This window comes from Lissotriton helveticus, chromosome 4_1 (assembly GCF_964261635.1).
Source record: "Lissotriton helveticus chromosome 4_1, aLisHel1.1, whole genome shotgun sequence".
Taxonomy (NCBI): Eukaryota; Metazoa; Chordata; class Amphibia; order Caudata; family Salamandridae; genus Lissotriton; species Lissotriton helveticus.
Genome location: NC_136063.1, coordinates 2,073,175,007 through 2,073,189,474, shown reverse-complemented (window position 1 = coordinate 2,073,189,474; position 14,468 = coordinate 2,073,175,007). Strand labels below are relative to the sequence as shown.

The 14,468-nt window shown below is 42.2% G+C and overlaps 1 protein-coding gene across 2 annotated transcripts in view; it reads right to left on the bottom strand.

The window, feature by feature from the left end:
- Window positions 1-14,468, bottom strand: part of LOC144829528 (SH2 domain-containing protein 1A-like) — a 600,010-nt gene that overhangs the window by 444,221 nt on the left and 141,321 nt on the right. For both annotated transcript variants that reach the window (XM_078688754.1, XM_078688753.1), the window contains exon 2: window positions 11,071-11,134. In XM_078688754.1, the coding sequence (XP_078544880.1) occupies window positions 11,071-11,134 (64 nt within the window). The remainder of the gene's footprint in view (window positions 1-11,070; window positions 11,135-14,468) is intronic.

Genomic DNA, 14,468 nt, shown 5'->3' with positions numbered 1-14,468 from the left:
TGGTCTGTTCACTACTGGAAACGCCACAGGCACCAACCCTTCAAGGACTCTGGAACCTACCAGAAGTGGTAGGACACTTCAGATGTACAACCTGCAAAGCATGTCCTACGTGCTGGGAAACTAAGAAAGTGACTCACAACAATCTCACCATAGATCTCAAGACCCTCACAAACTGTAATACTAGTGGAGCTATCTATGCCATTCTGTGTCCATGTGAGCTTATGTACATTGGACAAACCAGACAAAAGATAAAGAACCGGATCTTCCAACATTGTAGCAGGATCCGTTGTCAGGCAGCAGGGGCACCACTAGTAGAACACTATGTGGACAAGAAACACACTCCAGAATCGATGAGATGGGTGATACTTGAGAAGATTACCTTGGGCCCCAGAGGGGGAAACTTGAATTCCATTTTAAACACTAGGGAGTGTAAATGGATGCATACTTTCAACACCATAGCAAAAGGACTGAATGAACTCGATGCGAACTTCGCACAATTGGCAGGACTAGATCCTGAGTAAACACACTCCAGTAGATACATACCCAATGCACCCCCCTGATGTCCAGTGCCATAGTCACACATACTAGCCCACAACCTGTCTAGATGAAACCTATGGGCTGGGTATTACATATATAGGAATTATCTCAAGATGGGCTCGATTGGACCCTTGTGTAACCAACCGTTAATGTAAGATCTACTGAAACGTTCTCATCTGTGAATGTACATTAAGGAATTATCTTAAGATGGGCTCGATTGCACCTTTGTGTAACCAACCGTTAATGTAAGATCTACTGAAATTTACCCATTATGAATGTACATGTATACCAGCTTAAACACAGTAAAGCCTTGATTATAAGAGGATTAATGGCCTATTCTCAGGCTTGTGTTGCTCAACATGCGATCATATAATATTGTCTGCATAACTGTGATTATTTCCCTGCTCAAAATGTATTAGGGTATTATTTTGACCATACAAGGATGTAACCCATATTCAAAATAATATGTTGGTATTATACTGTGAACTATTTTGAGTCATTTAATGGCACAGCTTTTCATTTTGGGCACCTATGGTGATAAAGTATGTACTTATTCCTCACATTAACCACATAGAAACACTCGGCAGACTTTGATGCTGCACCGATCAGGACAAAAACGAGCCTCTTTATAGACGCCCCCTTGATCATGTAGTAAGCTGAGAGACGGCCCCCGGGGACTCTCGCTGGTGATTGGCCTAGACCCGCCAAGCCCCCAGGACTAGCATCCAGCGGCGGCACCGCGAGATACTTATGACTCCCCATGCCAGTGTCTCGAGTTGCCTTTTGAAGAAAACGCTGCCCACGGAGCAGGTAGTAACTCTTTCACCAGCCCTGCCCCGAGTCCCCGCAGAGGCGCTCGAACTGTTTGTAGCAGTATGCAAGACCGAGCCCCACGATATAAAATAATCACGAGTAACTCCATGACTGATTAATATAAACCAGCCTTGCCCCGAGTCCCCGCAGAGGCGTTTTAACTGTTCGTATCAGTATGCAATACCGGGCCCCACATTATAGAATAATCTTTTAGTGATTCCATGACTGATCAACACAACCCCATGCAACGACAATACATCCATATTGCTATTGCCGCCAGAACCGCCGATAGTGTCTGACACAATGCAGCATTATTTTCACTTGGGGATTTTGTTTTAATTAACCTCCATATTAGGTGCACAAGTCTAAAGATTGATACATTGTGACTCTCTGTTAATATCACCACTGTGGTCTTGCCCAAAATACTTCCGATAATGTCCTAACACATCGCGGCATTGGCGACTATCTGATAGGTCACTATATCCCTGTAAGGCTTGATTATACCCACCGAGCCTTTTTTAATGCCAACAAACCGCCACAGTGTATTAATGAAACTGTTCATACTAAGAGACTCCATCTCTTAATCCCTGATAACGATACGAGCAATAAGGATATTCTCCTTTTCTATGCCTTTCAGTATGGTACCAGGCACGCACTGAATTAGGAAATCATCCTCCACTGGCCCCAACACGCGAAATAGGTGCAAGATTATGCTCATCCACATGAGCATTGCCTCAGTAAGTCCCTTCCCCTTTGTTACCCAACCTTTCGGGTACATGGCCTATGAGCAAGTGAATTCATATTGAGACTTGTCCTTTCTTCTTCAGAATCCTTAGGAGCCCACGCTGGCCCAAGCAGTGACGGTGCAGACGCCGACCGTCACATCGATGTAGGTACTCCCCTACTCATAGCTTCCACTATGATTACAGTTCACCACAAGCATTTAATGCCCGTCTTTATATTTTAGGTGCTCACGCTTATTCGTGATGAAGACCCCAACATGAGGCAAGAATAACCCTTCCATATCCATAGGGGTCGAAACGTAGACCACACCAACCCAGCACACCATAGGAGAAAATACAATGGATTTGCCTAGCCTGTGTGTGATGTGATTAGGGAACACGTGTACTAGCTTAAGTGTAAAGGCCTACTGATTTTATTGTGATGCTACCAATGTCACACCACCTTTACACAGTCCCTCACAAACCCGATCACATCCCTTCCTTCCTTCACTGAGAGCACCATCGCTGTGATGCTTTGAAAATTATGCTTATATACTTTAAAGAAAAATTTACTTTTGTGATGCAGCAATTCTCAATCGACACGATTGTAAAAATAAATACAATCATTTTGTGAATATTGTACGTTTTATTGTCCACTTGGTTTAATAATACATAATGTTACATATATGTGGTGAACGTTTTTGCATGTAAAAACAGCTGAATATTTAGAAGCAACTGTGAAAACTCGGACCATTTTTTCTGTATTGTAGAAGGCTCGAGTACATGCGTGCTTTTATGCTAGGATGGGGTGATTCTAGAGTATTGGGGTAGTTGAGGAGAGAGAAGAAAGAAACCGTAACTGGCAGTGTGTCCGCACTGTTATGCTGTCTGAAGGGGTTTAAATCGTTAATAAAGATGTTTCCAAACACTTCCGCCTGGCGTATGATTGGAATACAACAATGGCGACGATTGATGTTTAAACCCCGAGAACCCACGCACGCTGGATAGATATATATTTCAAGATCCAGCTACTTTGCAGAGAATCAACAGCAAATTACAAAGATAAAGGAAAAGATAAAGGAAGGAAAGATATGAACACGAAAGGTATTACCTAAACCTTTTTATTATCCTCCCTACAGGTTGGAGAACTTATAAGAGATTTTGAATAAGAGATTTAAGCAAACAATATTTCAATGTGATCTAGCGCTGCAAGACTGAAACCTCCCCAAAATGACAAAGATCTTTGAATTGTGAACTGCTTACTTTCCTTTGTGAAGAGTTCTTTGGTACTGTTGTGCGAAGTCTACGGACGTATGGTGACAGTTCATGCGACTGCATTCGGCTGCATTTTACAAGCGGCGAAGGTATTTCAGTCGCGCACATTTTTGGAAGCCTCATCGCACACGTAATCCTGACACTTGATTAATTACGCACAACAACGTATTACGTGGCATGCCAGTTCACGCAAAGGTCACGTCCCAGTGGCCATTTTGATTCCTTGAAATTATTATTTGCCGATCCTTCGGCATACTATCTTCCGGTCTAAAGCTGTATTAAAGAATTTAGAGCTGCGCTTCTATGTGTAACTCAACACAGTTTGGAATTCTTCATATTTGAAAAAGGATCTACAAGCATTTGTACATTATTTTTTTTTGTAAGTTTAAAAAAAAAATAAAGCTGGAAAGATCCTTTCACTTACTGTTGTTCATTTCAACTACTGTGACACACACACAGTGCGCCATTTTGGAAAGTGAACTTGCAAGACAAACTGTGGATCAATGGTGATGCAAATTTACGTGAAATTTCTTCCATTATTAGTAAAGCAGAATTAACCACCCGCTGTGCTAAAACAGTCATAGCAAAAGCAAAAATGGACTGGAATGATGATACGTTAAAATTATCAAGAGCACCAATACTACCAGTTTAAATAAAGTTAAAAAGAAAAATTATTTTCAATTACCAAAATAAAAATAAAAATAGAGAGAACGCACTGTCTCAGACACCAAAGGTATGTGTTACCGTTGTAGTGGCACATCTCACTTAGCTAATGACAGAAGATGTCCAGCTCTAGGCCAAAGGTGTGCTTACTGCAAAATGTCCGGGCACTTTGCACGCACTTGCCGAAAGTCCAAATCAGTTAAATGTATTGTGGATGAATATGAGCATGACATCAAGAGTACGAATTCAGATGATGACTAAAACAAGGTGTGTTGTATAAATGACAATGAATGCATAGGAAAAAAAACATTTGTGAATTAAAGACAGGAGGCGTACTAGTAATCTTAATGGCAGATTCAGGGTCTCTCTACACAATTGTAAATAAAAACATGTGGGAGGAGTTCTTTTGTAAGAAAATTGGTAACCACCTCGAAAGCCCTGACATACACTGGTTACACTGGTGAACCCACAGACCTTCTTGGTTTTAGGAAACTTACCTTTGAATTCAAAGGTAGAGTTGCCATTTGTAAACTATACGTGTCTGTTGTAAGTCCATGCGTTCTAGGCTGATGGGATCAAGGTGAACTTGGTATACGTCTTGATCCAAATAGCTCAGATCCAGTTTTAAGTATTGATTCCCCATAAGAACACCAATGTGAAGATATGATCAATAAATTTCCCAGGGTCTTGTCAGGGGACTTCGGTGAACTCAAGGGTTTTCCCACAAAATTGTGCTCAAAGACTGTGCTAAAGCATGCATCCATAAGGTTAGGAACATTACCCTAGGTGTCAAAGATGAAGTAGTGGTAGAATTAAATAAACTAGTGGATAAAAACATTATTGAAAGTATAGAGTCATCAGATTGGGTCACCCCCCTTGTCGTAACGCGCAAGGCCATTGGCAAAATCTGCTTATGTGTGGACTTGAGGGAACTAAATAAAAATATATTTTTGATGTATATTCCCTCCCCAAGATATCCAAACTACTTTCAGTGACTAAAGACATGGTATGGTTCTCCACTATAGACTGCCTACCAACAAGTCCCCTTACATGGAGAGAGGAGACATTTAACAGCTTTTCTCACTCCCATTGGTATCTTTCAATTTAAACGTGTTCCTTTCGGATTAGCATCAGCTGCCGCGATGTTCCAACGCATCATGTACCAATTGTTTAAAGATATGAAAAATGCACTGTTTTTTCAAGATGACATTCTGATGGGGAAAGATCTAACAGAACATAACAAAGTTTTAAGCAAAGTCTTACAAATTCTGGAACTTAAAGAGCTCACAGCTGAAAAATCCAAGTGTAAAATTGCCACAAAAGTGTGACATACCAAGGCCATGAAATTATTGCTTTTGGTATTCGACCCAAGTCCGTACTTATTGATGCTATCAAGAATGCACCATCTCCCCAAAATAAGGAGGAAGTCAGATTCTTCGTTGGGTTAGCAGAATTTTATTCTAAATTCGTGTATAATTTTTGCTGACAAATTGTATTGTGTTAGACAATTATTAAAGAAGGGTTGCACTTTCTTTTGGTCGGATGAATGTCAAGAGTGTATGGATGGTATAAAGAAAGACATCTGCTCTGCCCCAGCACTTCAAGGTTTTAATCATAAACTTAAAAGTTTTATCACTACGGATGCGAGTTGGAGAGGTTTAGGGGCATTACTTTGCCAGTTACAAAGCGATGGATCTGAGTGTGTAGTCGCTTTTGCGTCAAAAGCCCTTACTCTGACGGAGGAAAAATATTCAGTAATAGTGAGAGAAGCTCTAGGGTGATTATGGGGACTTAAGCATTTCAGACAGTTAGTTTGGGGTACCTGTGTCACCTTACGTACTGATCACAAACCCCTCACTAAAGTTCTTACATCACATGGTCTCGACAATGTTTCCCCTAGAATTTCTCGTTTCTCAGCACAACGTTTGGAGTCTATTTATGACGTTGTTTATGTCCCATGCATTCGCAATAGAATTGTGGATTTTTTGAGTAGGTTTCCCTTACTTGTTGATGGCAACCCTGGTGATGATTTGGACCAATGGTTTGTTGCTAGTGTGTTTAATAAAGAATTAGCTAGTATTTCTCACGATGAATGGGTGAATAAAATTTCTCAAGATGAAGAACTTCATGCTGTTCGTGATTTTATCCTCAAAGGCTGGCCTGACAAATCTTCCTTACTTAAAACTGTCATCCCATTTTGGGAAATTACAACTGAATTGTCTTTTGAAAATGACTTATTACTCAGGGGAGGTAAACTGGTGCCACCTAAGGTTTTTTGTGATAGAATTAATAATTTGTGTCACAAAGGTCACTTAGGAATCGTGAAATCTAAATGCAGAACTAAACAGTCGTATTGGTGGCCTGGGGTCGACAAAAACATTGAAAGAGTTGTAAGAGACTGTTGTGAGTGCACTAATACAGACAAAAGTTTAGCCACATTCAAACCTAATTTACATCCCATTGTTGTTCCCGACATGCCTTGGGAAAGGATAGGTGTTGACATATTTGGTCCATTTAAAACCAAGGAAGTTTTACAGAAATACATTTTTGTAGTACGTTACCATTTTTCTAAATGGCCTGAGTACAATATTGTGGAGAGCGCTGATACTGAGAGCCTGTTGTATTTTCTGGGGGATGTGTTTGCCAGGGAAGGCCTCCCCAAGGATTTGATTTCTGATAACGGCGGACAATTTGTTGGTGAGAAATTCAAAAATGTTATAAAGGAGACTGCAATTGTACATAGAACTACATCTAATTATCACCCAGAAGGGAATGGAAGCATTGAGCGCTTTAATAAAGTTATGAAAGGCGAGGCGTTATTTAACATTTTTTTAGTAATGAAAAGGATTAGGAAGTTGAATTGAGGAAAACGGTGGCTGCCTACAGAATTACCAAATGTCAATCTACTGGTCACTCACGTTTTGAACTTATGAGAGGACGTTCTCCCCGCACAAAAGACAATATGGGTTGGCTTTTGTGCCTAAAAATTGTTCCGTGTTCCTTTGAAAAAGTTAAGCAATCTTTGCAAACCAACCAGGACCTTCTAGTTGAAAAATAAGTGGAGATTAGTAAAAAGTAAAAAGTTAGTTTACAGGTGGGAGATGTAGCGAAGGTTAAAAAGGGAAGAATCGTACGTAAGGCTTAGAGCTCATTTTCAGCTCCCCTCAAAGTTGTCAAAATTTTGTGTAATTCTTCACTTTTCAGCGATTTAAAAGTCTGGAATGCTAACAGAATAGCTTTATATGAAGGACATAAAGAAGTAGAACAAAGTAATGTTAAACTGTCTATTAAATATGATTGGATTGATGATGTCAATGACACTGTTATTAATCGAAATCCCTCCTACATTGAACCAGTGGCGATTAATGATGATAAACAACATTCGAGACCCACCACGTCTGCCAACTCAGGCGTACATGGTATGTATGCGTCTAATCATACAGCCGTGGTGCCTCGCACCAAACGCATATGCTCTAAGCTGAAGCATTTGGAAGATTATGTTATACGTTATTAGAAATGTATTTAACTATTCGTTTTTTTGTGTGTTATATTTTGTTTTTGTTGTTGTAGGGGGGAAGTGTAGTGTTGGTATCGCTCATGTGCTTGAGCCGTCTCGTGATGTATGTTGAAGGATCGAGTACATGCATGCTTTTATGATAGGATTAAGTGATTCTAGAGTGTTGGGGTAGTTGAGGATAGAGAAGAAAGAAACTGTAACTGGCGGCTGCGTCCGCACTTTTATGCTGTCTGAAGGGGTTTAAATCGGTAATAAAGAAGTTTCCAAATACTTCCGCCTGGTGTATGATTGGAACACAACAAGCAGCATAGTTCAATACCACTGCATTCTTCCTTTGGATTCCTAGAGTCTCTTCAAACAGGATCTGTTTGGAGTTTTGTGAAGTGGTGTATTCTTCCATCGGAGGAGTCCTCTACAGACCATTGATAGGCCTTTCAGGAAAGTAGTAGACATATAAATTCTACCAATGAAAATGCAGTTCACAGGTCTTCTCAATTTACTGCACTAAAAAGAAAAGTCACTTGTGTCAGAAATGTCACTAGCATATAATAATCCATCAGAGTTCTTTGAGGTTGTAAATGTATTTTTCTGTTAATCACAGTTCATGGAATTATATTGTTTATATGTTTAAATCAAAGCATGACCAGCCTTTTATTTATGCATTCAGAAGATGGGAAGTTTCTCTTGGTCTTCTATTTTGATCCAGAATTAAAGTCTTGTCAGACGATGCACTGCAAGGTAAGCAAAATGTATGTTCTTTCCAATTATGGTTACTGTCCATAAAAAGATTTGAACAGTTGTCTTTGTTTTGCCTAACAGCTATTTAGGTGGGCACTGCCTGTGATTTGATCTATTAGGTCATAGCCAGCAGTGCTGTTATTGGCTCCCATAGATCAAACGTTTTATCCCAGGCTAACATCGTGTTTTTTTGTTCTTCCATGTGGTATAACCTCACTGCAGTCCTGCCTACCTTTTTCGATCAGTCAACTGCCAGTTGGATAACTGGACTTTTTGCTCTATTGTTTAGGAAACTGCTATAGACATCAACAAAAGTGTATTTTTGTTGCTTTGACGCTCAAACCTTCAGACAATCAGTAGAAGATATATCATCAAATATTACACTCTTTCGCTTCATTCATCCTTCAACTCACCAGCAGTTAATGTTGCTATTCATCCACTCAACCACACACAAAAACTCGCCTTATGAACTAGTCAGACCTATGGCTTTGCCAATGCTTGTTTCCTGTATGCAATTGCACGCATACCAGAGCTCCGTTCTTTTGCCCAACTCACCATACCATGAAGCTGTAACCCCATCTCCTTTCCTGTGACACATTGGCCCTGCAACAGCTTCACCCCCTCACAAGTATCAACTTCTTCATGTGCTATTTAGGGATCTGTGCACCCAAATCTGTGTGAATTCTGGAATATTCATATCACCGTATGCCACTATTAGCAAACTCTACACCAAGCAGTACACCTAATTTCCTTAGAAGTCCTAATCTTGTACATCCTTAATAGCATCAATTGATGTTGTGAAACAGCCATGTCAAAAAATAAACCAATGATCTTGCACAGAAATTCCTAAGCACAGTAAAGAGAAATGTTACTAATCAGAACAGTACAATACATGCAGGATAGCATGAGCCATGTGTACGCGTGCATACAGTAGGAGGACAGAGCCTTCACAATGATATAAAACAAAAGGATATTTTCGTCTTACATGCATACACAACTCACTGAAATGGCCCACTGAGGAATCCACTATCAGTCATTATATGTGTGGTGAAAGAAAAAACAGCCGCTCTTAAAAAAATCATAATTACCGTAAAAGAATTTAACTGGCCTTGGTTCTTTATAATACTTTTTTGCAGCACTGGATACGATACTACATAGAGCAGGTTTTGAGTCAACCTCTTTTTCATAACCAGGTGAATTTCTAGTCTTATCTTATTTCCTTGCACTTTATTGGTTGGTTTTTCTCCCGATTTATGTGGTTGTCCTACCCGAGGAGCATTTCTTCTTTATCCTCACTTTTGATTGGCTGATTTGTATCCATCTGTGCTGATGTCATGGGACTATTTTTCTTTCTTTCTTATTTTGTTTCTCATATAGCACTCCATGCAGAACATGCCCTACTCATGTCTATGGCATATATAGTGTGTTCACCAGCTTTACTTACCTTCCCTCGCCTATCTCATTCTTTGTTTGAAACCAAGTACTGCACTCTATCGTTGGCCTCCTCCCTCTCTCGCTCTCTCCTTCTCTGCTCCCAGCTCGAGGAAGACCTTGAGAACCCTTCGGGTACCCTCCTACATTCTGTGGCACACCAGCTGCCAGGGGGAGGGTTTGGTAATAAGGATGGATGTTGTCAAGCAGCCCTTTCCTGCGCCTTCTGGTGCTCTATTTACTTTGGCTTCTTTCCCTCCACTGCCTCTCTCCCCCCACTCCTGTCCTGCTGCCCCTCACCTACTCCATGTAGGCCACAGGCATACGATTTGCTAAAGAGAGAAAATTTAAAAAGTGCTAAAATTGGAAAATCCAATAACGACAATGGGACCCAGGGGGACCTGGCGCGAGCCGGTGTCCCCAAGGGATTATTCGCGCGATGGAACAATCCATCGACCGCGATAGGCGGAGAGCGGGGTTGTGGGCGGGATCACGTGGGCGGGTTGTGTAGGTCATTTTTGTTAGGCAGGAATGCCTCACTTTGAGGAGATTCGCGAGCCAGCGCTTGTTTGTCCCACCCACCCAACCCTTATGTTTTACTGCTTTTATTTTGTTTCCCAAAAAAAATTAAAAAATAACGTCACATTAGGATGGGTAACAGTTTCTCCTTTTATTATTTTCCGTTTCTTTAGGCACTGTTTGGGGGTCTGGATGGTCTAGAGCGGGCGTATCCTTTCCCTCTGGGGTGGGGAGAGGGGAGACAGGAAAGATGGGTAGGAAAAAGATAAAGAGGAAGAAATGGAATTGTTGGGATTGTACAGTATGTGGGTTTTAGTGATAAGTATTGTTGTAATGTTTTGATGATGTATTTATGAGGAAAAAATGTTTGAAGTTTTGCTAATGTTTTCTTTCTCTCTCGTGACAAATAATTTTGATTTAGAAGGATTATTCTGTTTGCCTGTCCTAAATAAAGTGACCTTTTCTGCTATGAATAACAAGGTGTGGATTGTTGTTATCGCGCGAACAGGCATTTTGAAAGTATATTTGTTATGTTTTCAAGATGGCTGATGCCTTGTGTGATGCGAAATGGGGTGGCACAATCTAGCATTCAAAATGAAGGTGTAGAAAGTAACGTTTTCATACTGTTAAGATGGCCCCCACATTGAATGATGCAACGTGGCATGATGCAACATGGTAGTCATGACATTAAGCACAAAGAATGCTATAAAATGATGTTGCACTTTTCTGTGAATAAAATATAGAAATATTGTTCACTACTGTTTAAGAAAGTATATGAAGTCACTAACTTTCAATGTCAATTTCTTCAACAAAAAATGCGAGCCAAAGTTTTGTTTTGTTAAAATAATACATTACATCAGTTGTCCAAGATCCCGTTTCTGTCTGATGTATCCTGTAGGTGTACACATACCCTTGGAATCTGCAAATGGAAAAATACAACTTCTTTAGAACAGATCAAGCTTATTTGTTTCCTTAGAGACACACAATACTTTGAGCACAGAAATAGCATTACAGTTTGGGTACTAATAATACATTTGTCCAGCATTTAAATATATCTTCAATCTTTACTGGCAGCATAGTTAACATCAATATATTTAGTGCCTACTATATCCCACCTTTCCTCTTAGTAGTCATAAATAAACTTCAAGGTGTTCCTACGTCACAGTTTTATCATGTGCTGTGAATGCCTAGAGCTAAACATGCATCTGGTTTAATATATTCAAGACTATTCAAAGTTTCTGCCACCTACGTTTATAATAAATGATTTAGAAATATTGAATTAGAGGACTGATTAAAAGCATCATAGTGTCCGAATTCGTCTGTTATCCGAAATGTCCTTGGGTCCTCCTAGCACTGCTCTTGGTACCTCTAACCCAGGGCTCAGGAAGACTACAGCAGGAACAGACAACAAAAAGGGCTGTTACAACTCTGTTTATTTTCTGTAATTCTGTTCCTTATTTTTAGTTCAAGTCCCCCAGCAGCAAATGGGAGCTGTTGAAGGAGGTCAACCTTGTGATGGAACCTGTAGACCCAGGCTTGAATCCTAGCCATGTCAAGTGATTAAACGTATGTGTGATTTTGAGCAAATCACAATCTTATTTCTCTCTTCTTGCAAATATGTATGGGAAAAGCTGGATCCCGAGTAAGGCCATGAAACAAAGAGATCCTGAGACCTCATAGGCTTCACCTTTATTAATGCATGGACAAAAACAGACCGGCATCAAACAGTCAAACTAAACACATGGATGGTAAAGTCCAGGAAAAGTACACACAAAAATGCCAAAATCACAAACACCGCAGTGATGACACATCCATAACCACACACTTCAGCATATTATTGATCAGCAGGCCCATACACCTCCCAATACATAAGGGCATTGAAACATTGCCATCACAACGTGTGCTATAAAATGTGCACCTCGTCCCAAAAAACACTATGCAAGAGTATCAAGAGGTCAATAAAAGGTGCTCATAAAGCAGTAGTAAAAACAGATACCCATTTACTCATGTTATAGTAAAGGGAAGTGAATTGTACCGTTTTTCACACAGACACACACGGGCACACGCACACATGGGTATGCACAGCCCCAGTCCACACATGGAAAAGCCCTGATGGCCTTGATAGCTTTATTTGAGCACAGCACTATCACATAATACAGAGGGCAGGAGCACCCAATATGCTTGACTTCAGGGACGTTTAATTCTCGGGTTTTCAAGCAGCTGGTTTATTTGAGCAATATCTTACACTGTGAGAAACCGACAAGATAGTTATACGAGCTGGAATGTAACAAGGATTACTTGGAGCACATAATATTGTGGCACAATTAAAAATCGAGAAATCTAAGATTAAATAGCACAATACTGTGCCATGATGTACTGTGAAGCGCATCACCACAATATTAGGAATCGTTAAATGTTGGCAGGAATACTGGTCTGGAAGCAAGGCAGAATGAATCATGGGTTGGGTTGAAAACCAGTCACAAGCAATGTTCAGTACGACGCATTTGATACTTTATTTATTTTCGCTGTGACTCGTGTTTGGGGGACTTCTGCATCTGTCCACCTCTGCCAATTCTGGCAGGTCTCTAATAAGGGGAAACGGTGCAAAGGTAAGAGGGAAAGTAGGAAAACTATGACATGACTTTAAAGGCGGAAGGTGTTAACTGATAGATCAGTAGGATTATAGCACGAGTGTATGATATGGGCCCAGAAGTAAAAAAAGGCAAATAAAAAAAGCTGTAGTCGTCCCATCACACAGTTCTGTGTCCAAAACCTGGTTTCGACAAAGACCTGTCTGGTTTAGGTTTTAGAGAAAGTATCAATCAATCAATCAATCAATCAAAACACTTGTATAGCGCACTCCTCACCCGGAAGGGTCTCAAGGCGCTTGGGGGAAGGGGTCCGCTACTGCTCGAACAGCCAGGTCTTGAGTTGTCTCCTGAAGGCGAGGTGGTCCTGGGTCAGCCGAAGGTGGATGGGGAGGGAGTTCCATGTCTTGGCCGCCAGGTAGGAGAAGGATCTGCCTCCGGCTGTGGCTCTTCAGATGCGTGGTACGGCGGCAAAGGCGAGGCTAGTAGACCGTAGCTGGCGGGTGGGCGTGTAGAAGGTCAGGCGTCGTTGAGGTACTTGGGGCCCAGGTCGTGGAGGGACTTGTGTGCATGGGTGAGGAGCCTGAACGTGATCCTCTTGTTGACAGGGAGCCAGTGCAGGTCCCTCAGGTGGCCGGAGATGTGGCTGCGTCGGGGGATGTCCAGGATGAGTCGGGCGGAGGCGTCCTGGATGCGTTGGAGTCTTTTCTGTAGCTTGGCTGTGGTTCCAGCGTAGAGGGTGTTTCCGTAGTCCAGTTGGCTGGTGACGAGGGCCTGCGTGACCGTCTTCCTGGTTTCGGTCGGATCCATCGGAAGATCTTGCGAAGCATGCGTAGGGTGTGAAAGCATGATGAGGAGACGCGTTGACTTGTCTGGTCATCGAGAGGGAGGAGTCCAGGATGAAGCCTAGGTTGCGTGCGTGGTCTGTTGGTTTGGGAGCGGTGCCCAGGGCTGGGGGCCACCAGGAGTCGTCCCAGGCGGAGGGCGATGGTCCCAGGATGAGGACTTCCGTCTTGTCTGAGTTCAGTTTCAGACGGCTGTTCTTCATCCACTCGGCGACGTCTTTCATCCCTTCGTGCAGGCTGGTTCTGGCGGTGTCGGGGTCTCTGGTGAGGGAGAGGATCAGCTGGGTGTCGTCGGCGTAGGAGATGATGTTGAGGTTTTGTTGGCGTGCGATGGCAGAAAGAGGGCTCATGTAGATGTTGAAGAGGGTGGGGCTGAGAGATGATCCTTGCGGAACGCCGCAGATGACTTCGGTGGCCTCGGATCGAAACGGGGGGAGGCGGACTCTCTGTGTTCTACCGGCGAGGAACGAGATGATCCACTCCAGTGCCTTCTCTTGGATGCCGATGTTGCTGAGGCGTTGAACTAGGGTGCGGTGGCAGACAGTGTCGAACGCTGCAGAGAGGTCCAGGAGGATGAATGCCGCTGTTTCCCCGTTGTCGAGCAGGTCTCGGATGTCGTCGGTGGCTGCGATGAGGGCGGTCTCTGTGCTGTGGTTGGCTCTGAAACCGGACTGCGAGGGGTCGAGGGATCCGTTCGTCTCGAGGAAGGCGGCAAGCTGTCTGTTGACGATCTTCTCGATGACTTTGGCGGGAAAAGGGAGGAGCGAGATGTGGCGGACTTTTTTGAGGTTGGTGGGGTCCGCTTTTGGTTTCTTCAGTA